At 49.1% G+C, this 24393-nt stretch overlaps 6 protein-coding genes across 10 annotated transcripts; 3 read left to right on the plus strand and 3 right to left on the minus strand.

The window, feature by feature from the left end:
* The first annotated feature begins 2787 nt into the window (after positions 1–2787).
* On the plus strand, positions 2788–4287 carry LOC9642323 (caffeic acid 3-O-methyltransferase). Its single transcript, XM_002970965.2, has 3 exons — positions 2788–3644; positions 3786–3850; positions 3911–4287. The coding sequence occupies exons 1-3, from the start codon at positions 2798–2800 to the stop codon at positions 4253–4255; spliced, it is 1257 nt and encodes a 418-aa protein (XP_002971011.2). The 5' UTR covers positions 2788–2797; the 3' UTR covers positions 4256–4287.
* Positions 4288–7395: 3108 nt separating this feature from the next.
* Positions 7396–12549, minus strand: LOC9642324 (BTB/POZ and MATH domain-containing protein 4). Of its 2 annotated transcripts, XM_002971175.2 has the most exons (4): positions 11916–12549; positions 11505–11853; positions 11168–11438; positions 10702–11088 (listed from the first exon to the last, which is right to left on the minus strand). In XM_002971175.2, exons 1-4 carry the CDS (start codon positions 12338–12340, stop codon positions 10904–10906), a joined length of 1230 nt encoding a protein of 409 aa, XP_002971221.1. In that variant the 5' UTR covers positions 12341–12549; the 3' UTR covers positions 10702–10903. The 2 variants fall into 2 exon arrangements, with proteins under 2 accessions (XP_024531700.1, XP_002971221.1); XM_024675932.1 differs by lacking the exon at positions 11916–12549 and having other exon boundaries at positions 7396–11088; positions 11505–11601.
* A 148-nt stretch (positions 12550–12697) lies between these two features.
* On the plus strand, positions 12698–14342 carry LOC9642325 (uncharacterized hydrolase YugF). 3 transcript variants are annotated; one of them, XM_024675935.1, is made up of 11 exons: positions 12698–12829; positions 12882–12979; positions 13045–13142; positions 13215–13267; positions 13317–13412; positions 13467–13556; positions 13609–13701; positions 13757–13852; positions 13942–14007; positions 14065–14179; positions 14228–14342. In XM_024675935.1, exons 1-11 carry the CDS (start codon positions 12719–12721, stop codon positions 14278–14280), a joined length of 969 nt encoding a protein of 322 aa, XP_024531703.1. In that variant the 5' UTR covers positions 12698–12718; the 3' UTR covers positions 14281–14342. The 3 variants fall into 3 exon arrangements, with proteins under 3 accessions (XP_024531703.1, XP_024531702.1, XP_024531704.1); XM_024675934.1 differs by having other exon boundaries at positions 13942–14179; XM_024675936.1 differs by lacking the exon at positions 14228–14342 and having other exon boundaries at positions 13917–14007; positions 14065–14178.
* A 62-nt stretch (positions 14343–14404) lies between these two features.
* Positions 14405–15991, minus strand: LOC9641608 (pentatricopeptide repeat-containing protein At4g02750). The gene has a single exon (XM_002971176.2). The coding sequence runs from the start codon at positions 15989–15991 to the stop codon at positions 14405–14407; it is 1587 nt and encodes a 528-aa protein (XP_002971222.2).
* A 521-nt stretch (positions 15992–16512) lies between these two features.
* On the plus strand, positions 16513–18934 carry LOC9642326 (pentatricopeptide repeat-containing protein At3g29290). Of its 2 annotated transcripts, none has more exons than XM_024676040.1 (2): positions 16513–18195; positions 18596–18934. In XM_024676040.1, the coding sequence occupies exons 1-2, from the start codon at positions 16594–16596 to the stop codon at positions 18791–18793; spliced, it is 1800 nt and encodes a 599-aa protein (XP_024531808.1). In that variant the 5' UTR covers positions 16513–16593; the 3' UTR covers positions 18794–18934. The 2 variants fall into 2 exon arrangements, with proteins under 2 accessions (XP_024531808.1, XP_024531809.1); XM_024676041.1 differs by having other exon boundaries at positions 18664–18857.
* LOC9641609 (F-box protein At1g67340) lies at positions 18879–21354 on the minus strand. The gene is made up of 3 exons (XM_024676042.1): positions 20771–21354; positions 20459–20621; positions 18879–20297 (listed from the first exon to the last, which is right to left on the minus strand). The coding sequence occupies exons 1-3, from the start codon at positions 21031–21033 to the stop codon at positions 19272–19274; spliced, it is 1452 nt and encodes a 483-aa protein (XP_024531810.1). The 5' UTR covers positions 21034–21354; the 3' UTR covers positions 18879–19271.
* Between the last annotated feature and the right edge of the window lie 3039 nt (positions 21355–24393).

Here is a 24393-nt window from a genome sequence, read left to right on the forward strand (position 1 = left end):
ATACTTTATGTGGCTTAATGAAACCTTAGCCATATGACTAAGGCACATTAGTGGTAAAGTTAGTGAGAGTACCCATAAAGCTTGCATTGGGTCATAATATTTCAAAATATTGTTTTGAAATTTTTTATTATGAAAAGGAAGAAAAATGGTTTTCTTACTTAATAACTATTGTATGGATATGTGGTGTGAAAGTCCCAAATGTCATTAAAACTTAGTAGATAAGTCTTCAAGCTCTAATCTAGTAGTGGTGTTGGTGTTATTGATTGGAGAGGATTTGGTGGGGATCAAAAAAAGGATATTGAAGGTTTACGGGCTCTTTTCTTTTATATTTAAACTTCTATGGATTGTCTTTAAAGTCATTCTTTTTGGTTATTTATAATCCACCCCACTTTCTACAAATTCACACCCTTGTGAACAAAAGTTGAGAGTTGCAACTTTCCCAAGATCCCTTCTTTTTTGACATCTTACACCTCAAATTAAGCCTAGTTGGAAACAAATTAGACTTACCAGATGTCAATCTTAATATGTGGTATGATTCCCTTAGCAATAAATAGAATCGGACTTAAGACTTCTTTGATACCAAATGTAAATTTCTGAATTTGGACTTCTCGAGAGGTTATTCAGCTTAGTACTATTCAATTTCAAAGACATTTAACCTCAAGTATTCTAAAACCTTTAACCGATTAAAAAAAAGGTTGCACTCTTATTCATAAACATTTTCCTTCTATATTTAAACCTTTATGAATTGTCTCTCAAATCGTTCTCTTTAGTTGCTTATACCATTAATTAGCTTTTCTTTTATATGCATACTATGAGTTACAACTTAAGAACTTTATTCCTCCTAACTTCTAAATTATCTCATTTGATGAACTTGATAATTAATTTATAATTATGCATGGACTCCTCCATATTTGGTTTTATGAGCCTTCTCTTATGGAGTCAACTTTTTCAGAGAACATTACTTTAACTTGCCAATCTTACTTAATAGGTCATTTAGCTAGTGTAACATAGTTTTACATATAAGTATGTAAGTCATCAAATACTAACTTCCATTCAAAATCATCATTTTGAATATGTGAAATTTACTTTTCTAATCTTGATAATTTTGCATTATAACAAACTTCAAAACCACACTTTTATTGTATAACTTTGATTCTATATATGCCTATAAACCATTTGTACTCGGCTTCCTGGAGACTAATTTATTTAAGTACATTAAAGGGACTCTAGCTCTTAGCTTATTAAAGCCTTTCCCTTCACAAACTTTATGCTCTATCCAATCTAATATGATCATTTTTATACTTTAGATTCTTTATAGTGTCATATTTGCAAGTAACAAACCCTTAAGTTTATACTTGATTCCCCACTTCTAATTTGCATAACCACTCTTACTTATGTCCTTTGATTCCTATTGTTCAATTCTATTCATTTATTATTTACTCTTGGTCTATACATTCCTTTAGCTTATTTTTCTCTATGCTAGAAGGGCCTTGCATTTCTTACTCACCCTTTAATAAATATTTTTAGGGATAAATTTATTCTAGGAAGTGGTTTTTCAATTTGGATATACTCAACCTATAATTTCATATACCAAGATTAACATTATTACTTATGAACCTTTATATGCCCATTACTAGCCATATGAAAATCCTTTTGACCTTATTCATTTTGAATAGATAAAACTTCCCAATTTCTAGTTTTCTTTAATCTTTAGTTCATTGAGCATTATCTATTGCTCTTATAATACTAAACACCTTCTTAGTATTTTAGGTGTTTCTATGCTCTAATAATGGACTTTTTAGGAAATGGGTATTTCCTTCTACAATAATGACTTACTATATCATAATAGAAATAGTTTATCCATTAAAGAATATATCCAACTTTTTTTTTTCTTAACACATAGTCTTGAGAAGTTAAATCCCATTATCTTTAATTAGTTGTCCTTATAGTTATTTTGTCCTATAACTCATTATTAGTGATTCTACACCTTCATCCATATTTGGTCGAAGCACTTTATTTCTATACTTTATATTTTATGCTATGTCAACTTTGTTTCCTTTGGTAAGGATTTCATGAACTAACCATTTGGATTTATTCAAGATATCTTCCAATGAAATACTTGGTGTCTTTACATTATTAGCTTTGTAAGTTTATCTTTATGACACATACTATTTATATTCATATTGATTGCAAAAACTATATTTCACCATTTTTATACCAACTATTGATTAGCCTTTCACCATTGTATTGAAACACAATTCTTTATAAGAAGTTGTTTTCTTCAGTGAATGTTTTCACTAGGCCAATAATAAGATACCCTTTATTCTTATTCTTGAATTTTAGGATTATTTCAACCTTTAACTGGGTACAATATATCTTGGTCGAAACTTTTTATGATAGATGGTATAAACAGTAAATTGATAATATTATAAACATTAAAAACATATTTCAAACATCTATATTTATACTTTTTAAACACAAACTTAATCTAAATAATAAACTTACAAATATACTAGATATCCAAGTTAATAAAGATCCAATAGTAAATATTGATACTAAGCTCCAAAAAACAGATTAGTCCTGCAGCAAATAGCTCATAACAGTCCATCCTTTAGATGATAATTGCGAGTAATAAAAAGAAGCAAAATGGTGGTAAGATTAATATAAAAGACAAAGATAAATGATTATTTAGATTGTATTTTTATATTTTAAAACAATACTCACCATTTTTTAAGTAAAAAGTGCCAGCTCCAAGCCAATCCATGTGGAGTTTTCACACAGCCCGCCTCTGGGTCAGATGATAGCGACGGTGAAGAAGAATCGATGCTACTTGCCTCCTTCTCTGCTAGAAGAAAACCCACTTCTTCTCCTCCTCCCTCAGACTCTCTCCATGCCAATGGCCTCGCGCGATTCGATCTGGCCGGCGCCACGGACTATCCACGACGAGGATCGGCAGCGAATCATGGAGCTGGGGCTGCTGTGCAACGTCCCCATGGCGCTCACTGCCGCGATCCGGCTGGACGTGTTCCAGATCATTGCCAGCGCGGGATGCGACGCGATGCTCTCGGCGGCGGAGATCGTGGCGAGGATCCCCGGATGCCAGAGCCCGGCGTTGGGCGGCATTGTCTTGAATCGCATTCTAAGGGTTCTTGCGAGCAGGGGGATATTTCGCGAGGACGTCGAGCGCGATGATCCTGCCCCGGCGGCCATCCGGCGCTACGGCCTCACCAATCTCTGCCGCTTCCTCCTCAAGGACGATCGTGGCGCGTCACTGGCGCCGTGGATCTCCCTCAACCACGACGAGATCTTGATGCGGCCGTGGCAGTTCTTGGCCGATGCCGTGCTGAGCGGCGGGCAGACCAGTCCATTCTCGCTCGCGCACGGCGGCGAGCATTTCTTCCAGCTCGCGTCGCGCAGCGATCGGCTGGATCGCCTCTTCACGTCGGCAATGTGCGATCACTCGATGATCTTCCTGCCCGCGATCCTGGACGAGTACCGGGGATTCGCCAGTGCCGGCACGATCGTGGACGTCGGCGGGGGTGTCGGCGTCGCGCTGCGCGACATTCTGGCCGCGCATCCCAGCATCCAGCACGCGATTAACTTCGATCTTCCCCACGTTATAGCCCGAGCTCCAGAGCTCGCTGGTAAGTTCCCTTGATCTCGTTCTTCCTTTGCCTGGTAGAATATCTCGCTATGCTAGGAACTATCCTCCGCGATCTTAGAACTTTTGGGGAGATTTTATCCTCTTTGGCCTAAGAAGGAAAGTTTGTGTGTTCTACCTATAGGTGTGAAGCACGTCGCCGGGGACATGTTTGACGAGATCCCACAAGGAGATACGTTCTTGATCAAAGTAAGAACGACTTCCTTGCTCTTTCGCTTTAGTCAGCCTGCGAGCTTTTCTTTCTTTTAGCTGGTTCTTCACGACTGGAGCGACGACGACTGCCTTAAGATCCTTGGGAACTGTCACAAATCGCTGGCCAGCCATGGCAAGCTCGTCATCGTGGATGCCGTGCTGCCCAGCGGCGTGGAATACGACTTGGGATCTCGTCACGTATTGGCCATGGATTTGCTGATGCTATCCTGCTGCCCGGGAGGCAAGGAGCGAAGCCTGCAAGATCTGGAGGCGCTCGCCAAGGCCGCCGGTTTTACTCCGCCGCGAGTGGTGCTCACTGTCGACTACTTGTCAGTGATTGAGCTGCACAAGCAGGAGAAAAAGAGCCACCACCCAAAACGTCAAACTTGTACACCGGCCTAGGCCTAGACCTTTGTTGCGAAGAAAACTACAATGTTTAAGAAAACTACATTGTACATACATCTTAGATTTTCTACATACACTATAGAAGAACTATAACTTAAATATAAAAAGTTGACGAGGTGAAAGGCGCAGGCCACCATTTCTTGACCTCGTGAACGTTTCATACACTCGGATGAGTTTTTTGGGATGGGTTTGAACTAGCTGTATTGCTCACTTTGCAAATTGATGCTCCTAGCGCAACGATTTAAAACCGTGGCCTGCCTCAAGTTACAAGTGAAGTGAAGAAAGCAAAACAAACCTAGGGGATAATCAAGCATTTCAAAGCAATTTCTTGCATCGAGCCTTGCGCATAGAATCGCTTCCACTGCAGCTGCCATGAATGGAATCTCCCACAGAGCATAAACAACAAATTGGTGCAAAAACCTTGGAGGCACGAGCGTGCAAAAGCATTTCAAGCTGCTCGATTGAGAGCTTATCAGAGTCCATGAAACGGCCCATGTAAAGAAAGTTCACAAAGTGGGAGATTATCGCTTTGCCCAGAGCAATGTAGAAAACGCCATCTTTTGAAGGAACTTCGTCCAGCATCCTCCGTAACACGGAAGAGCGGCTCTTATATAAGGCAAGACACTAGAATCGATCAGATGAGTCCTTCAAACGAGATTCGAATTTGTTACCAACACAAAACTATGGCAATTGACGACTTCCCAACACATTCCGCCTGAAGTATATCCAGGAGGGTGGGCGGGGGTGGCGGAGGAATGACCCGTAGTGGTCCCTCATAATCAATGGCTGGTGTTGCCAAAGACTGAAAGGCTTTCTTCATGGCTGACCGTTCGAGGCGTGGGACTTGGTACATTAGTAAGGTATCAAAGAATGGACGTCGAGTTCCACGAGTTTTTCTGAATTTCAGTAGACGATCTCGTCAGTAACAAGAAAACCAACACGTACCAATGTAGAAAAAATCTATAAATTGCTGAAAATTCTATTCTAGTGCTTCGGGCTGCTGAACGTTTCGTACACTCGGAGGAGATTTTGCGGTTGACTTTGAACCAGCTGCACGTATTTCTCACTTTGCAAAAAGCCATAATGGTTGATGGTCCTGGCGCAGCGATTTAAAACCGTGGCCATTGTGGACTGCCACCAGAAATAAGGATGAAGTGAAGTGAACGAGAAAGCAAAGCAAACCTCTGAAAGGGGATAGTCAAGCATCTCAAAGCAATTGCTTGCATTGAGCCTTGCGCATAGAATCGTTTCCACTGCAGCTGTCATGAATGGAATCTCCCACAGAGCAGCTGCATTGGAAACAAGAAGTTGGCGCAAGAAACCCTGGAGCCACGACACTTACCAACGTGCAAGAGCCTTTCCAGCTTCTCGAGTGCGAACTTGTGTGAGTCCACGAAACGGCCCGTGTAAAGAAAGTTCACAAAGTGAGAGATTATCCCTTTGCCCATAGCAATGTAGAAAACGCCATCTTTTGGAGGAACTTCGTCCAGCATCCTCCGCAACACGGGAGAGCGGCTCTTCTGCAAGGCAAAACAATGGAATCAATCAGATAAAACGAGCTTCAAAGTTGTTACCAGCACAAAGCTATGGCAATTGACGACTTCCCCGTCGATGTGATCACAATCTGGTGGCTGTGCGGTGGCCTGAAGCATAAGGTCTCCATCTTTCTTCTCGATCCAGGAAGTAACAACGTCCGTGGCGACGGCGACGCCAGGTGGCGCAGGTGATCGGCAATAATCCATGGAGGGCTGTGTAAAAAACTCAAGAGATTTCTCCCACATCCGAATTGTTAGCAGTGGGTAGTCGGTCTTAAACTTTGAATAGCCAGGCAGTGCAACGTTATGGTTCATCTCCCGAGCAGCTCGAAAAGTAATCTCGTTCATCAAGGCCTGATCATGGATGGATCAATCAAAGTGCTAGTTTTGTTTAGCATATGTACCTTCAGCTTGGACGCGTTAGCAAGCTTTAGAAGATCGAGCCAGTTCAAGCCATGAGTTCCCTTGAGTTGGTTCACTGCTGCCTGTTGGAGGCCTGGGATTTTGTATATCACTCCAGCGGAGAATATAGCTAACAGAGAATGCACGTCCAGTTCCACGAGTTTCTCTGAATTTCAATAGATGATGCTCGTCAGTAACAAGTAAACGCGACACTTACCAGTGTAGAAAAAATCTAGAAATTGCTGGAGCACAGTGGCGGGCACCTCGAGTTGAATGGAGAAAGTATCATCAGTGAGATGCGCTGCAATCTGTGGAGAGCGGTCCACGAGCACGAGCTTGTGAGCGCGGCAGGATGTGTCTTTATCTTTCGAGAAGACAGCCACATCCGTGAAACGCGAGCGATCCTTCACGGAAAACATGGAACCCTTAAATCATTGTCAATTGAAGGAAATATTTGTCTTCACTAAGATCGAATATGCTAGAATACTTTTAAAACATTCGGAAGACCTCTCCATGAAGAAGAGCGATCGCTCCCCGACGAGCTTCCTGATGGAGCTGGGCCAGGAGCCACGGACGAGCTTGTTGTGATTGGTGAAGATGAGCTTCAATCCATCGGGGGGATTCACCACCAAGGACGTCTCTTGATTGTCTCTTACAGATATGATATATATTTTGCAAATTCTAGAGTGTATTAATGAATATAATCTTAACGAGCAGTTTCTTGACCTAAGGTGCCTGCATGATGGGGTTTGAACCAGCTGCACTTTCATCATAACTGGCGAAGCATTTTACAACCATGCTCATTGTGGACTGCCTCAAGTATTATGCGCAAGGCTTGATGCAAGCAATTGTCTTGAGATGCTTGACTAGTTTTGCTTTCTCGTTCACTAGACTTCATTCTTAGAATCGCTTCCACTGCAGCTGCCATGAATAGAATCTCCCACAAGTAGCTGCAATGTGAACAACACTTTGGAGCAACAAACCTTGGAGCCACATACCTTAATATCGCACAAACATACCAGCGTGCAAGAGCATTTCAAGCTGCCCGAGTGCGAGCTTATGCGAGTCCACGAAACGGCCCCTGTAAAGGAAGTTCACGAAGTGGGAGATACACCCTTTGCCCAAGAAAACACCATCTTGTGGAGGAACTTCGTCCAGCATCCTACGCAACACGGGAGAGCGGCTCTTCTATAGGCAAGATAATAAAATCAATCAGATAAATCGTTCAAAACGAGCTTCAAAGTTACCAACACAAAGCTATGGCAATTGACGACTTCCCCGTTGATGTGATCACACTCTGGCGCTCGAAGCATAAGGTCTCCATCTCTCTCCTCGATCCAGGAAGTAACAGAACGCTCAATGACAGTGGTGACGCCAGGATTGACCGCTAGTCGGCAAATTTCAGAGGATGGTGCAAAGAACTGAAGAGCTTTCTCCCATATCTGAATGGTGATAGTTGGTCTTAAATTTTAAATAGCCAGGCAGTTTAACAGTATTATTCATATCCTGAGTAGCTAGAGACTTCATCAAGGCATCTCAATCGAAGTGCTAGACTAATAGTATATGTACCGGCAACTTGGACGTGTTAGCAAGCTTTAGAAGATCGAACCATGAGTTTTCTTGAGTTGCTTCATGGCTGACTGTTTGAGGCGTAGGATTTTGTATATCACTCCAGCAGAGAAAGAACGGACGTCCAGTTCCAGAAGCACATCTGAATTTCAGCTCATGACCCTCACCACTGTAGAAAAAGTTTATAGATTCCAGGAGCACAAATGGAGGAAGTACCATAAGTGAGTGATTCTTCTCCCACTGGTGAGGACATCCAAATAAGCACTCGCTCATCGCCGCCGAGGCCAATCCCAACACTTTCCTCCCAACCAATGCCAGCCTCTTCTCCTGGAACCTCATGCTCGCAGCCGAGCCGGGCATCTCCATCTCTTCGCGCAGCAGCTCCACGGCTTCAAGCACGACGTCTTTAACTTCGCCACCGCTTTCCAGAGTTGCCAGAGACTCGAGAGCTCTATGGTCTGTTCCACTCCAGCCGCGTCCAGCCCGACGAAGCCATCCACAACGTCCTCCACGTCTACGGCAAGCATGGCGGCCTGGAAGACTTCTAGTCCATGGAGCCTCATCTCTTCCACAGCCTCAACTTGGAAGATATTGGCTTGGACAGCGCTGCGGTGGCCAGCGCTCTGGATTCCTGCTGCTCGCTCTCCCAGGGACGAGCAATCCACCAGTCCAGACCCCGGATCCAATCGTAGAGACGGGGCTAAGTAGCTTGCGGGGAGATGTGGACGAGTATGATCAAGGCTCACTCGTCTGCCTGGTAGAGCCAAGATCCTCGCTGGGATGGAGCAAGATCATGGAGTGATGCAGGAGCTGGATATGTGCGTGCGTGATCGATCTTCTCGCAAGAACTGGGAAGCTGGAAGCCCTTCTCCTCAAAATGCGTCACCTTCACCACTGTCTTGAGCGCCTGTAGGCTCCATCAGGATCTCCGAGACGATGACGAACTCTTGACCGACCAGAGATCCCAAAACGTGGCGAGGAATCCTGCTAGCTTCTTCTCGCTTGGCTCTGCTCGATGCAGATGTTTCGCAGTGAAACATAAGCTCCAGAGTCATCTCGCATCTGTCCGGCTGCTCGAGCACCTCTGTGAACATCTCCGTGAGTGGTACACGAGCCAAGTAACGTCGTCCAAGCCACCGTATCAGCCTTACAAGGCATTCTCTTCATCACGAGCTCCGCGGCCTCCAAACATCCAGCTCTTCCCAGCAGATCGATCAGGCACATATAGTGGTCGATTGCTGGCTTCATGTCGCAAGCTTCCACCATTGTTCCAAACCACTCGGTCGCTTGATCGACGAGACCACCGTGGCTAAATGCTGATAAGACGCTTGTGATCGTCCTGTTGTCCGGCTCCAGTCCTTCTAGCTGCATCAGCCGGAAGAGTGTTGTGCTCTCTTCCCAGTCTCCATGCTGTGAGTAGCCGGAGATTATAGCACTCCACAGCACTACGTCGCCTTTGGCCTGGATAGCGTCGAAGAAGTCTCGAGCAGTTCGCAAGCTCCCACATGTCGCATACATATCGATGAGAGCAGTAGCTACGAGGCCGTCCAGTTCGAGCCCGCTGCCGGAGATGCTCGAGTGAATTGCCTTTCCTTGTGACAAGGCCGAGGACTTGTCGGAGCAAACGCTAAGCACCGATATCAGAGTGATAGGATCGGACTTCTCTCCTTCCAAGTCCATGGTTTGAAAGACTTGGAACGCTCTGTCTCCGTCACCATGTTGCGCATACGCCCCAAGCATCGACGTCCAAGCGCACCTATCCTTCCCTTCGATTCCCGCAAACACAGCTCTCGCATCTTCCAAGTCACCACACTTCCCATACATGTTCACCAACGCACTTCCCACCGCAACGTCGGTTTCCAATCCCTGCTTCGCGATTTGCGAGTGAATACGCCTGCCTTCTTCCAGAGCTCCAAGGCTCGTGCACGTATCAATGACGCTTGTGTATCCAACTCTGTCCAGCTTCACTCTCTGCGCTCGCATGATCTCCAAAACCTCCAAGGCGGCCCGACCCTGACCAGAATGGGAATAAGCAACGATCATCGCAGTCCAAGATATGACGTCCCTGTTCTCTATCCTGTCAAAAACCCGCCTTGCAGCCCCGAAGTTCCCATGCTTCCCATACATGTGAAGCAGTGCGTTACCGACGACGACGTGAGACTCGAGTCCACTTTCCATCACATTTCGATGAACGCTCGACCCCTCAGCGGCCAGTTTCGGATCCGAGCATGCGAAGATGACACTGCTGAACACAAACTCGTCGGGCTGCACACCTTGGAGCAGCATCTGCCGGTAGAGTTTCACTGCCTCCTCACACTGTGCCTTCTGAGAGTAGACAACCACGATGGCATTCCACGAAACCAAGTCCCGGACCTCCATACCATCAAAAACCGCTCGAGCAGCTCTTGCATCCCCCGAACACCTCCCGTACATATTCAATAGAGCAGTGCAAGCCACCACGTCCGACTCAAATCCCCCCTCCACCATCCTGGCATGGATCTCCAGTCCCGCTGCCAGGCCCCTGGCACCACTACACGAATCCAGCACACCCAAGAAGGTGACCCTGCTCGGCTTCACACCCTCCAAGTCTATCCTCCGGAACACCTCCCAGGCGTCCCTGCTATGCCCATGCCGGGCATACGCCGCGATCATCAAGTTCCAGGAGAAAACGTTGCGGTCGAGGATGGCCTCAAACACCCTGCGTGCCTCGTCAACCTTGCCACACTTCCCATACATCTCGATGAGATAGTTCCCGATGTAAGTCTCTCGATCACGTCCACACTGGATGATATGTGCATCAACACGTATCCCAAGCGTCAGTGATCTCGAGCTTCCACACTTCCTGAGGAGATCCGAGTAAACCGCAGAGTCGACCCACTTCTTCCTTTCCAGCCACACCACAGTATCGTCGAGCGGCTCTTGGTACGCTTTGGAGAATTGCATCAAGGGAGACCCTTTATAAATCTGTATCATACAACGACACAGCAACCTTTGTCCTAGTGATCAGCACATTGAAATCTCACAAAATGGAAACTCAATGTGTACTGACCGGAGGTTTTCTCGTAGACAGGTCTTGGGCGAGCTTCCATCACTAAAGAGAGCCTTGAAACATCTTCACTGACGCCGCCGGTGGGTAGCGTCAGATCTTTTGCCGCACGCGCCTTCCCAATCCGTCGCCACCATCTGCGACGTGCGTCCAGACGGTCCTGTTCTTTGTTCCAGCCTTGGCTTCTTCTTCTACTCCCGCGACCGTCTTGAGGAGCTCGGATTGTAATGACGGGCAGCTCTCACGCAGGTACTCAAAACCATCAGACTGCATCACCACTGTCAAAAAACAAAACAAACCAGCCTCCCGAGTTAGACAACACGCTACACATTGCAAAGCTTAACTGAGGCGCCAGACCTGCAAGGTTGGAAGCAGCGAACTTGAGGCAGACATTTTTGAGCTGAGATGCATGGTGTTGGTCTGCCAACGCAAGCGTAGTCGCCACTGTGTCAACAGTGATCTGTTCACAGAGCCTGGACTCGCACAAAAGTCTTAAACGATCCAGGCAAAACCTATCTGCCGCTGCGAGTAAATGCTGAGCCATCATCGTCGCGGTCGACTGTGACGAAGATCCTGTCATCTCGTTGGTATCGGGCAGACTGTCTTTATATATAAAGTGTAGCATGGCCTATCAAACAAAGAGGACGAAAAGTTGCATGAGAAACAGTTAGTGTGTATAAAAGAAGCTCTTTACCTTGAAGACAGGTGGTTCCATGTCGTCGATTTCGATCACGTCACCATTCTCGTCCTTCATGGGTCCAAACAGCTGCGCTTTGAACACTGGGGATCTCGCAGCCAGTAACAACTTGTGAGCACTGAATGCCTCCCCTTTTACGTTAAAGTTAACGTCCGTTCCTTCACCACTTTCCAACAAAGAAAGGAAATGTTGGCCAATATCGGATTCCGGAACTAACAAAGAGTGTTGCTTCAAGGCTTGCATGGAGGAAACTACGACGCCGACCGTGCAGGTGATTGAAAGACTGTCGTCTTTCAGAAAATCGGACGTCTCGAGCACGGCCCGTCTGAAGAAGCGCTTGTAACCCCTGCAAAGCCAAAACATTTTTTAGTCCTATGCAACTCAAGGAAGAAGAAAAAAAAAACTTACCACATACTGCCTCGATACTTCAGTGTGTAAGGACCACTCTCCAGCGAACGATCAAAGTGGCTGTGGATCTTATGCTTGTTCTTGCCGCTTTGATCCAGAAGCGTCAGCTCGAACAGCGCCCTCACATCCGTCCCTTCACTTGCCAGAGCTATGAACACCGACACGTAGAGCGAGTTGTCCTCGGTGTTCTTCCCATCCGGATAGAAGTAGATCGCCCACTGGTAGCCCCCAACCGTGAATGTGTCGCTCGCAATGTACTTCCCTACGCCCATCCCTTTGGCCAGGGAATAGCCATGGATCGTGAAATGGTGAGATCCATTCACAGTCTCTGTGATGCATCGAGATCGGGAAGGCGTTGCCGTGGATGTGGGACTCCCGACCACTTGCCCTGAATCGTCCTGCAAGACTACCGACGTCCGTGCCATGGAATGGCCTAGACGAGCATTCTAAGACCGACTTCCACGCCCTAAAAACCTCGAATCGCTCTGCTGGTCACGAATCAGCAAGAGAATCTACCACAGATCGAAAATCTGCACCTGCGAAGGGCGGTGGGGACGAAGCAAGAGCCCCCGATCTGGACACCGCCATAGCCGTGGCACTCACGTTTGAAACAAAACCCTAGCGCTACATTCTCTCTTGCTGGTGTTTATATATTCGAGCCGTGATGTGGCACGTCCAAGCCCGTTGATCGTCACGTTGGCCACACAAAGCATCGGACGGCTCGCTTCACCTTCTAGTAAGCTTCAACGGTTGGATGGGGCGTTCCAGAGCTTTTAAATTTCTAGGGTTCTAGAGACGCGGCTATGGCTGACTTGGGGGTGAAATTTCCCTCGTTCTTGCCCCCGGAGGCCTCGCATTTGAAGGAGCAAGCTGCGCGGATCATGGCGTCGAGGATCAAGAGGCTGCCAGTGACGGTAAGGCGCTCTAAGCTATGGAAATTCGCGAGGAAAATCTTTAGTTTCACAGACGGAGCTGAGCGCCTCGCCAATCTTGACGAGCTGTGTCACGCCGGGAGTGATTCGATCCAATGCAAGTCCACTGCTGCTCCTGCATGGCTTCGACAGGTAAGATTGAGCTAGCTCGTAAATTTCTTTTGTGATTTAGCGCTCACACTTTCGGGATTGATCAGCTCTTGCCTGGAATGGAGGCGGGCGTTTCCCTTGCTTGAAGATGCTGGCCTTGAGCCTTGGGCTGTGGATATTCTAGGCTGGGGATTTTCTTCGTCGGGTAACTTTCTCTTCCACTTTGGATTTCTCCTTTCTTTCTTTCACTTTCGATAAAGTTTCTTCTTTCTGCCAGAGAGAAAGATTTCGTCATACGGTGCAAAAGCAAAGACGAGGCATCTATACGACGTAAGCTTCTCGAATTGAAAGTTAATATAGAACTAGCTTGATTCCTCAGTTTTGGAGATCTCATATTCGAAGGCCAGCCACAGTCGTTGGCCCGAGCCTGGGAGGTGCGGTTGCTATCGAGCTTGCTGCAACTTATCCGGAGATGGTGCGTACATTATATACACTCGAAAAATATGCAAAAACTTACTCTCGTTTGCAGGTGTCTAAGCTGGTGTTGATTGATGCTCAAGGCTATGCAGAAGGATTGGGAAATCTCACCACTTCTCCAAGATCGCTTTTGTACGCAGGGGTAAGAAAACAACTTCCTTAAAGTTATCTTATGCGACAACTTTTATGAACAGGCAGCTGTTCTGAAGAGTGTGCCTCTCCGTGCATATGCGAACTTATTAATTTTCAAAGGCCTGAATTATAGCTCGTTGATGGACTTGATTCGGGTACGTAGTACAAAGTTTTTCTCACGGCTAAAAGGAGCACTTCATTCTCGGCCAGGTGGGAAGACTTCACTGCCTTATGCCAGGATGGGCCGATGCTTTGGTCGATTTCATGATTAGTGGAGGTTATAACGTCGTCTCTCAAATACCACAGGTGCCTCTCGAATGACTTTGTAGTTGTGAGGTGCGCGCAGCATTTACATCGAAACCGAGTGCAGTTGATACAGTTTGTGTTGTTTGTAGGTGGACAAGGAAACTCTGCTGATATGGGGGGAGCGGGATACTATTGTTCCAACGTTTAATGCCGAGGTACGCTATCTTCTTACTTTTTACTTTCTATTTCCTTTGGTGTTTTTTTCGTTTCAGAAATTTCTCGTGGATCTCCCCAATTCCCGGCTCGAGATTATCAGCGACTGCGGTCATATACCACATGTTGAGAAGCCTACAGCCGTGGCAGACTCGTTATCCAGATTTTTAAAAGGTACTCTTTTGTTGTATTTGAGCAATGCAGTGACAAGTGGTCATGCAGACGGGCCCGATCTCGCTAGCGCTGGAACCTCTTCTTTATCAGTGTCCTTGTGAAGTCATTGACACGACCCACGAGATTGTGAATCTCAGTTGGCAAAACAACACACACAGGGAAAGAACGTGAGTTTTCATTTCTCGTGAAACACGCTGAAATAGTTCCTGCAGGGAAAACTAAGACTTAAAAAATCAGCTGTGACAAGACTCCAGGCGCCGAACTGTCCAGTCTCAGTGCTTGCTGTGCGACACGAGCTCCTCGCTCCTGGTCAGTGTGAATCCGACAAGCAGCAAGCAGCGCTTTCCACACGATGTCAGTATCAAGAAAGGGCATGTTGGCGATGAGTTCCTCGGCCTCTTTCACTTTTCCGGACCGCCCGAGCCCGTCCACCATGCACACGTAGTGCTCCAGATACAAATCCAATCCAAAGTCGAACACCATCGAGACAAGCAACCTCCGAGCATCCAGCACGCGCCCAGCATGGCCCAACGTCGAGACAACGGCCACGAAAGTAGCCTCGTCCGGTAACAAGCCATCAAGCAGCATCTCCCGGAGAGACTCCACCGCTTCGGACAAGTGCCCGTTGTGAGCATACGCGGCAACGAGGACTCTCCACGACATATCGTTGCGGAGTGGAATTCTCCGGAAGAGCTCGGCGGATTTTTCAGCGTGGCCGCACTGTCCAAACGCCGCGATCAACGAGTTCCAAGAGACGGTGTTGTGGCGAGCCATTTTGTGGAAGAAGAGCTCGGCCTTGTTGGATTCGCCACAGTGGCCGCAAGCAGCGATCATCGTGTTCCAAGCGACAGCGTCTCTCACTTTCATATCCTCGAAAACTCTGATCGCTTGAGAGAAATCTCCATTAGCCGCGTAGGCCATCACAAGAATGTTGCAAGCCACCGTATCTCTTTTGGGCATCCCGGCGAACATTCTCTCTGCGTGCTCCAGATGCCCAGACTGGGTATATGCCAGCATCAGCACCGTCCAGGAGGCCACATCGCGGCCGTCCATCCTGTCAAAGAGGCATTTTGCTCGGTCCAGATCCCAGCGATGGGTATATGCTACTAAGACAGAGTTTCCCGCAGGAGCATCTAAGAAGCGATATATTTCGGACAAGATTCCATCTGCGGAAGCTGCATCTCCGCCGTTGATGCAAGCGATTGCCATTCCTGCGAACGAGAGGGGACTATGCTGCGCCATTGGATCAAAAAGAATCTTCGTGTTGGAAATATGCCGGTTCTGGGAATATGCCCAGAGTAAAGTGTCCCAGGAAACGATAGTACGCTCAGGCATGCCGTCAAAAACTGCCTTAGCGTAATCAAAACTCCAAGCTAGTACTAATCCTGCGATTAGCGAGTTCCAAGAAACAACAGTCCAAGAAGGCATCTTATTGAAAGTTTCAATGGAAATATCCAAATGCCCATCGAAGGCATAAGCAAAAACCATGCTATTCCACGATAGGTCATTCCTTTGCGGCATCTGAGAGAACAGATCGTTCGCCTCCGAGCACCAAGAGTTGCGATTGCACGCCGCGATTATCCCGTTCCAAGCAACAACATTAGCCTGCGGCATTTTCTCAAACACCCGCATCGCGTCGCCAATATGCCCACTCTGAACATAAGCCTGCATGAGAAGCGTCCACGAGTATTCGTTGCGATTGGCGATCCCGTCAAAGACCCTTTGCGCGTCTGCGACGGCGCCAACTTTTCCATATCTTTCAATCGCAAGATTTGCCTCGTAGCGAAGTTTAATGGCGTGCTTCCAAAGCATGCAAGAAGTCTTGTTCTAGTTTGCCACCTCTACATTGTTGCCACGGATCAAAATCATTGTTGGAGGGCGCGAAATCATGCAACCAAACATTGACAAATCTTTTGGCAAATGGCTATGCCTATGACTTCCACCCAGAAAATAGATAGACAGGTAGAAATTGGGGGTTTCCTCCTTCCACACACCTTCCTTTTTACCAACGCACTCGATGCGAGCAATCACAGAGGGCTAGGTTGCGTGAAGGCCGGAGTTTCTTCCTCTATCCAGGGGCAAATTGTTTGAATTGTCCTCGCAAGTTTCCCAAAGCCCTCCGTTCTCTTTGGAAATCGCAATGACGAGCGAGAAGCTTACACGAAAGCACCAGTCAATCCACCACAAAAAAACTTGATTTGCGTTGCTCGCAATCGCCTGAATCTTTCGATGGTGGCGTCGCTCGCAAGCAAAAGGAGAACGAAGACTTACCGAGAGGTTTGAATAGATGCCGGCGAATATTCCGGATGTTTGAAAATCAGGAACCCTAAAAACGCTAACGGATAGATAGGGTTCTTGTGGTGCGGGGATTTTGCTTTTGCGCCCTCCAGCGATGTGAGGGGGCGCTGCCGCTGATGTGGGCGATTGGAAGCTGTCAAAATGCGCTGCCAGGTATCGCCATTCCTTTCATCTCTAGATCGGTGATAGACGCGGGGAGAGGGGGGAAATTAGGTCGTGCTAGCAATGTAGCAGACGCCAAGAACGTAGCATCGACCGGAAATGCGATTGCCGGGAACTTCCAGTGGATGTTTAGCGGTTTCTATGAGAATCCAGCGCAAAATCCAGTGGTTGTGGGAGAGGAAAGCAGTGTAGTGGCAGATAAAAATCTCACTCCTTGTGAAGAAGATCGGGGGCAAATAGCTGCGAGTAGAATTAGCTTATCGGATCAAACAGATGACACGAAGAAGTTGATAGGAGCCATTTATCGCCGCTACGCTACTTCTGCTGGAGGGAAGTATGATTTCTTGCGGCTTCACAACGCTCTTCACAGGCTGGGAGCTGACGATCCCGTTGCTCCAGTTCTAGAAAGCTTTAGGCGAGCGATAACCAAGGACACAGGATCCTGGCTGGTCATCAAGCTCTCGAGAGCTGGCCGACGAAGAACAGCCTTCAAAGTCCTGGAATGGCTGAGCGACAGGAAGAGAGGTATCCACGCCAACGCTTACAACTCTCTCATCACCGGACTTATGAAAGATGGCGACGAGGCCGACGCCATCGCCATCTTCGAGAGGATGAAGCACGACCGGGTGGCCCCGACGCTCTACACTTATACGGCCGTCATGCGAGCGCTGTCTCACGTCCAAGGCTGGGAGTCGGCTCACAGGATGTTTAGCGAGCTCGTCGTGCATGGCTCGCTCAAGCCCGACGTCGCCATGTACAACACGATGCTGGCGGCCTACGGGCGAGGCCACAAGCTGGAGAGAGTTCTCCAGACGTGGGAGAGGATGCAAAAGGAAGGATGCGTCGAGAACGTTGGAACTTACTGCCTGCTCGTGAGCACCTTCGTCCAGACGAACCAGGCCGACTTGGCTCTCGACGCCTACGCGCGAATGAACTCACAGGGCCTCAAGGCGACGGATGGAATCTACAGAGGCCTGGTTTGCGTCTGCGCGACGCAAGGACGCTGGCTCGTCGCTCTCACCTTCTTCAAGGAGATGCTAGAGTCCGGTTGCAAGCCGACCATCGTCACGTACAACGTTTTGATGCGAGCGCTCGGCAAGGCAGGGAAGTGGGAGATCGTCCTCGACTTGCTGCCGCGGATGAAGGCGTCCGGGGTGGCGCCCGACTTCTACACCGTCAATGCGGTTCTAAACGGCCTCATCGCGGCCAGGGAGTTTGATCGAGCGATGCTCTTCTTCCACAGCGTGAAGTCGTCGGGGATGAAGCTGGACAGGGAGGTTTACAACGTGATCCTGGTCGCCTGCCAGAAGTCGAAGAACTGGGAAGCGGCGCTCTCGCTCGTCCAGGAGATGGAGCAAACCGGGATCGCTCCAAACGAAGTTACGTTTGGTCCGCTGCTGGTGGCTTGCGAGAACGCCAAGCAGGTCGAGGTAGCGCTGAGGCTTTACGAGCACATGAAGCAGCGGCGGTGCGTTCCAAACACTCACGTCGTGGCGTCGCTCATCCGAGCCTGCGGGAAGGAGCTCATGTGGCAGCAAGCCAGGAACATTTATCGGGTAAGCTCCGTCTCCTTCTAAGTTCCTTTTAGCTCTCCTTCCATTCTTCCATTCTTTTTCTCCTTGTAGCTCCCTTTCACTCTTTCATTCCTTCTAAGCGTCATCTCCTTTCATTCTTCCATTCCTTGTAAGCTCCATCTCTTTCCTTGTAGCTCTCCTTTCATTAGCTCCATCTCCTTCTACTTTCCTTGTAGCTCTCTTTTCATTCATCTCATTCATTTCATTCCTTGTAGCTCTCCTTCGTCCTTCACAAGATCCATCCTTTCTTTCTCTTTCCTGGGTCATCTCCGCAGCATGACCGAAGTACTTCCTCCCGTGGTTCCATGCTCTATACCGGATTTTGATTCTCCTGCCTGCGCATTTCTTTTCCTTTTTCTCACGCACGCACCCAACACTACAGGACTTTCGTAAGGCGGGACAAAAGCCCAACGTTTACGTTTACAACGCGCTCATTGATGCCTATTGCAGGAGCCAAAAGTACCACCTCGCCAAGAAGGTGGACAGGCGGATGATCGAGGAAGGCTGCCAACGTAACAACGTGACCAACCTCTTGCGGGACAAGTACTACAAGAGAACCCCGAGCGTTACAGACTACTAAAGAGAGAATCCCCTGGCATATTCGCGTCCATGGAATATACCATATCGAAGGATATCCCCTCGAATATGCTCCGGGCCACATGACACGAGAAAAAACTGTTTTTCTTCACACCACAAAGAGAAAAGAACAAACTTGTGAGCTTGTGTGAGCTAGCCTCCTCCTTTTGGACTAACAAGAGAGAGCTCTTCTCTCTCTCTCTCTTCTCTATAACCGCTTTGGCGAGAGTCCCAACTAACGGATCCATCCACACACAAAACTCTCGCCTTCCCGGTTTCCATGTGTGAGGGAGAGCAAAAAAAAATTCCCCCCATCGATCGTCTCTTCTTGTCGATGACGATGACGACGATGGCGATGGCGATCCAATCTGTGTGTCGAGTTTGTTGTGTGCGTGCGTGCCTCGAGAGCTAACAGAGGAGGAAGAAGATGGGAAGAACCAAAAAACCCACCTCTCTCTCTCGATCTCTATCTCTCGCTCGTCTCACCTGTGATCCTCACCTCCTAGATCGTACGCGTGACTCACCTCCCCTGGCTGTTGATTATCCTGGCGACCAATCTCCATCTCGTCGTCATCGCCATCTTCCTCGTCTTCCTCCTCCTCCGCCTCGTCGCCACCGCGCTGGTTCTCCTCCCCGTCCAATTGCCTGTCCTCCCGGTTCTCCCAGTCCGCCACCGGGATGCAATCGTACTTGTGCCGCAGCTTCCAGTCCAATGCCTGGCACGCCCGCGAACAGTAGTTGACACGGCCGCACGCCGAGCAGCGCCGGAACTCGTGCCGCCTCGTCTCGGGCCGCCCGCAGTTTGCATGCGAGCACAGGCGCAGCCCCGCCGCCGACGTTGGGTGCAGCGCAAACCACTCCACCAGAAACTTGTTGGCGACGTGCACCTTGGCCGGGGGCACGTTGCAGCCGAAGTCGCTCAGCAGCGCGCAGCCACCGTTTTGGAGCAGCTTGAACACCGGGTGCCGCTCCACGGCATTTGCTGCACTCGCATTGGTGGCGCCGCCGCCAGCGCCACCACCACCACCACCACCACTAGCAGCAGCGACGATCCCAGCGCTGTCCAAGACCGCCTTTTGGAAGATGTCCGCCTTGGTCGACGGCGGCAGCGTGAAGAACCTGTGATGCGGGCAGCTGGCGCAGCCTGTCCGAGAAGTCCGCTTGAGCGCCAGCTCCATGAGGTTCTTGGGGAAGGCCGCCGCCACCGCCGCCGCCGCCTCCCGTGCGTTGGCCTCGAGCAGCAGCCGCCGCCCCTGGAGTACGTTCTTCACAACTCCATAGCCGTCCTGGAGGCAGTGCCCGAGCTCGCGGATGGCGTCGACGTGACCCAGCGACGCCGCTCGCATGCACAGCGCCACCCCGGCCTTGAGGTTCTTGTCCTTTCGCCGCCCGCCGCTACCATTGAAGTGGATCACCGCCAGGGAGTGGAGCGCCGCGGCGTGCGACGCCACCGCCGCCTTGGCCATCAATGAGGCGCCGCTGCTGTTGTTCAAGCAGTAGAAGCGAATCTGCCCATCAAAAGACCACTTATCATGAGAAGGAAGAACAGCGAATCCACGACTAAGGAACCAAAGCCAAGCATGGAACCTATGCTATGGAACCAAAACCAAGCATGGAACGAAGAAGAGATCTCTACTCTCTCTCACACTGATTGCTACTCTTCACTCACCATTCCCAGCGTGTAGAGCGCTTCCACATTGCCGACGTCGGCGCATTGCTTGAGGAATCGATGCGATCCCGCGGACCAGCTCCCAGCCTTGACAGCGAATGCTTGAGGCGATACTCTGGCCAAGACCTGTGGATGCGTCGCGGCGGCGCAGAATCTCCGGCATCTGGAAGAACACACAGCGCGCGATGAGTCGGGGAAAGATCGAGAGCGAGGAGCGATATTTCGGAAGAGATCGAGCGGGGAGAGCGAGAGGAGCGATGTTTCGAGAGAGATCGAGCGAGAGGAGCGATATTTCGAGAGATCGAGACTCACATGAGCATCATGTTGAAGAGATCGGCCGGCGACGAGGCGGTGGAGACGAGCGCCATGGCGATGTCGACAAGGAGATCGTCTGGGACAAAATCGAAGGCGCATGGAGCGGTGGATTTCTTGGAGGATCCGGCGACGCGCGAGAACTTGCATGGCCGCTCGGCGGCGTCGAAGGATCCCTGGCGCTGGCGCTTGTGAGAGTATGGCTTGATGCTAAAGATTATGCCGTCCGTCGGCGATGGATAGTTCCCCCTTCTCGTCCTCATTGGCGATGAGCGTCCTCGAGACGAATGCTACTAGCGCCGCGACAAGATTCCCGCCCTGATCAAGAACACTCCAGGCGGATTTTCGATCCACGGCGCTCTTGCCAGGCACGTCGCGGGAATCCGGAGCTCATCTTGATCCTTTCCTCCGGGCAAGGGCAGGAAAATCGCGTCTTGCGAGCAAAAAAAGCTCAAGATCGGCCAAAAAGAGGAAGAAAAGGAGGGAGTAAGGGAATCATCCACTGCCGCTTGCAAGAAATGCGATCTGGCTCCTATGATCGCTCCGCAACACGGAAAGACTCTCAAGGATTTCGACACACGCCCTAAAAAAGAAGGAAACAAGAATACACAACAAACCCCGATATAGGACAAGCACCATAGCCAACACTATACACACAAGCCATTTCTTTTGCCGTCGGCTGGTGGCCGTTGGATGGCACCCTCCAGCGGGCGCCGTCGGATCCACCATACGGAATGTACTTTTTTATTCCCGCCGAGCTGGCCAGATCTCGGCCGTCTAGGCGGCGTTGACATGGACGGCAGTCACGGGGTCATCAATATCCCCGCCACTGTGGCAGCATGCGAGCCGTAGATTCGTTACAACGTTTGACAACCGGGGTTTACCGGCCCCGGGTAATTGCTCCCCTGACGCTGACGTGGGCGCGGGTCAAACGTCCCCCGGCCGGCGAATATTCCCGGCCGAGTGGCCGCGGAATATCCGGCGCGGAGAACACAGGTCCAACATGTTTGTTTGCCGTGAGGGGTTTATGGAAGTTTGGTGAGCAAACGCGGGTAGAAAAGAAACCCTAGCGAGACTTTGGAAGAGAGATCTGGACGATTGCTTCTAAGTAACAGCTTGGATCTGGAAGGAAGGATCATCGCTCCAACACACACAAACACAATGACCGTGGTGGCACGCCTTTCCAGGTTTGTTATACTTCGTGAATTCTAAGTTCTTGGCATGGATTGATCGATGGGGATGGAGCAAAGATCGATCCCCAAGCGAATATACTAATAGGGGTTGCTTCAAAGTAACATTTTTCTCTTGGATTGCACACCTTGGTGTTACTTTTGTTCCCAATCTTCCAAGCTACAAAAGCCCAAAGGGAAAAGCCTGGCAGGGGGCAGCAGTGGCGTATAGATTGTGAGTGTTCCATCCTTCCATTTTTAAAATAATACTTCCTTTTTTTTTTCGCGGTTTCTTTTTTTTAAGGGATTGGCTCTAACTGCACGGTGCATGTTTTCGCCTGGTTCCCTCGTTAAGCAACAGCAGACTAAGCTAGATTCCGTGTTTGATGCCACCCCAACAAGCGGGATGATTCCCCTGGCGCAAATGGAATCTCGCTCTCGCCGATCTCTATCTTGCTTGCCCGCTCGCGTGTGAGCAAACTCCTTCCCCTTGATTGCACGTAACCCTCCAAGTGCCCACGGTACATTTTCCGTTTTACCACGACAGGAGTCTCCGCCACGCCACAGCAAGGGACTACGAGAAAGCCTACCACTTATACTATTGCTTGCCGGTAAAAAACCTAGTGATGAATTACTTCTGGTCTTTAACGGAATATGCTCTCGTCCCTCCGTGCGGGGGATATTCCTTGACCTTTGAATTTATTTGCGCGCGACAAAAAACGGTCGGGTGGCGGATGGATTTTCTTTAGGGTTGAGGCGTTTCCTGACTGGAAGCATCTCCGTTTTTCTTTTCTTTTTTTTGTTGGGATTTAGCAAGCCAAGCAGTGCAATAATTCGGCCAAGGAAAAACCACGGCATTCATTTTTCCCGGCGGGGCACAAGAATGCGTTGTTGCCTGCCCGGAGAGGACAGACAACGGCAATCCCGGATCCAATTCGAATCAATCGCCCGCTCGTAGCGTGGGCTCCGTCACCTTTGGCGTCACAGCCGTCAACGGCCCAAGATTAGGGCAGGAAAAGCAGAGGTGACAGCAGCGTGATGCAAGAGACAAGATAAAGAAGAGAAAAAAAAGGAAAAACTATCCCAATCTCCTCCACAACTCTCTAGCTCCATCAATCCATTTGAGGGATGGAAATCGCAATCCATTCCACTGTCTAGTCGCCTTTCAAAGCCCCGAAAAGCACACTCAGTGCCAAGCAAGCGCTCATCCATCGCTCCTCCCTTTTGCAATTTGGTCTCTCTCCCGCGTTTGCGTTGCTTTCACACACACACACACACACACACACAGACTATACACACTGGAGCACGCCAATCTTTTGGGTTTTTTTCTGGGCTCGTGCATTCAATCCTCACACCAGCAATTGTGGGTCCAAACCCATCCGACCACCCAACAAACATTGCCATTGCTCCCTCCAAACATTTCGGCACTTGCCGGACCCCAAAGACCAACACCAATTTCTCCTCTCGGAGGAAAAGAAAAGTGAGAGGGTGAATGATTCTGGAGGACTTCTCCCTTCCTATATAGCCCGTCTATAATGCGCCTCACACAAAACAACACACACTACAATGGAGAGCGAGAATCTTCGCGTAGAATAAGAGAATATAAATTAGTCTTGTAATGCAAAAGGCTGCCGTGTTGACCAAATGAAAAATGCATCTCCCCTTTCCTTGTAAAGGTGGCGCACTTTACTTGTATGTTCCACTTAGCCAGAGACTGGAACTTGAAAACGAAAGAGGAGAGATCTATATGCGATCTCGTGGTGAAAGCCTTTGGAAGCTCGCATTTGCCCGAAGGTGGCAACATTCTTTTGTACGATGTGGAAAGACAAGAGGCTTAATTCTTTTTTGGGTGGGTGTTTCTCTCAGCGCTCGCCAGTTGTCAAGCAACAACAACAAAGTCTCGCCAAATCCTTGCACTTGCTGTTGCTGTTGGATCAAAGTTCCTTCGTTGGCTCGGCACAATGAAGTGTCTTGGCATGTTGGTAGAACCTCTAATACGACCAAAAACTTTATCTCTCTTCCCTAGAGCCATCTGTACAATGGGGGCAATTGTTTGCACTCGAGATGCAAAGATCGGCCCCAATTGGAGTAGAATCTAATCTGCCCGTGTCACCGCCGTGACACTGGCTTGGTCTCTACACTTTGATGTGTCAACAAAACTCTATCCACTTTTGCCTCGTCTGCCTCAATAGCACATGCACAAGATATATGAGTGATGATGATGGACAACAACAAACGAAGTGGAAAAAAAGTAAAAACAAGCCTCCCACGGTTGCTTCGCACCAGAGGCAAGCTACTGCAGAGCAGCACACCTCGTGTCAAACGCGCGGATATTCGCCGCGGTGCAGGGAATATTCTACACGGCATCATATGAAATATTCCGCACGTCGTTTCGCACACAGTTGGCGGCCGTGACGGGCCGACGGGCGTGGCCCGTCCACTCCCGTGCGCCCG

Source organism: Selaginella moellendorffii, unplaced genomic scaffold, assembly GCF_000143415.4.
Source record: "Selaginella moellendorffii unplaced genomic scaffold, v1.0 SELMOscaffold_16, whole genome shotgun sequence".
NCBI classification, from domain to species: Eukaryota; Viridiplantae; Streptophyta; class Lycopodiopsida; order Selaginellales; family Selaginellaceae; genus Selaginella; species Selaginella moellendorffii.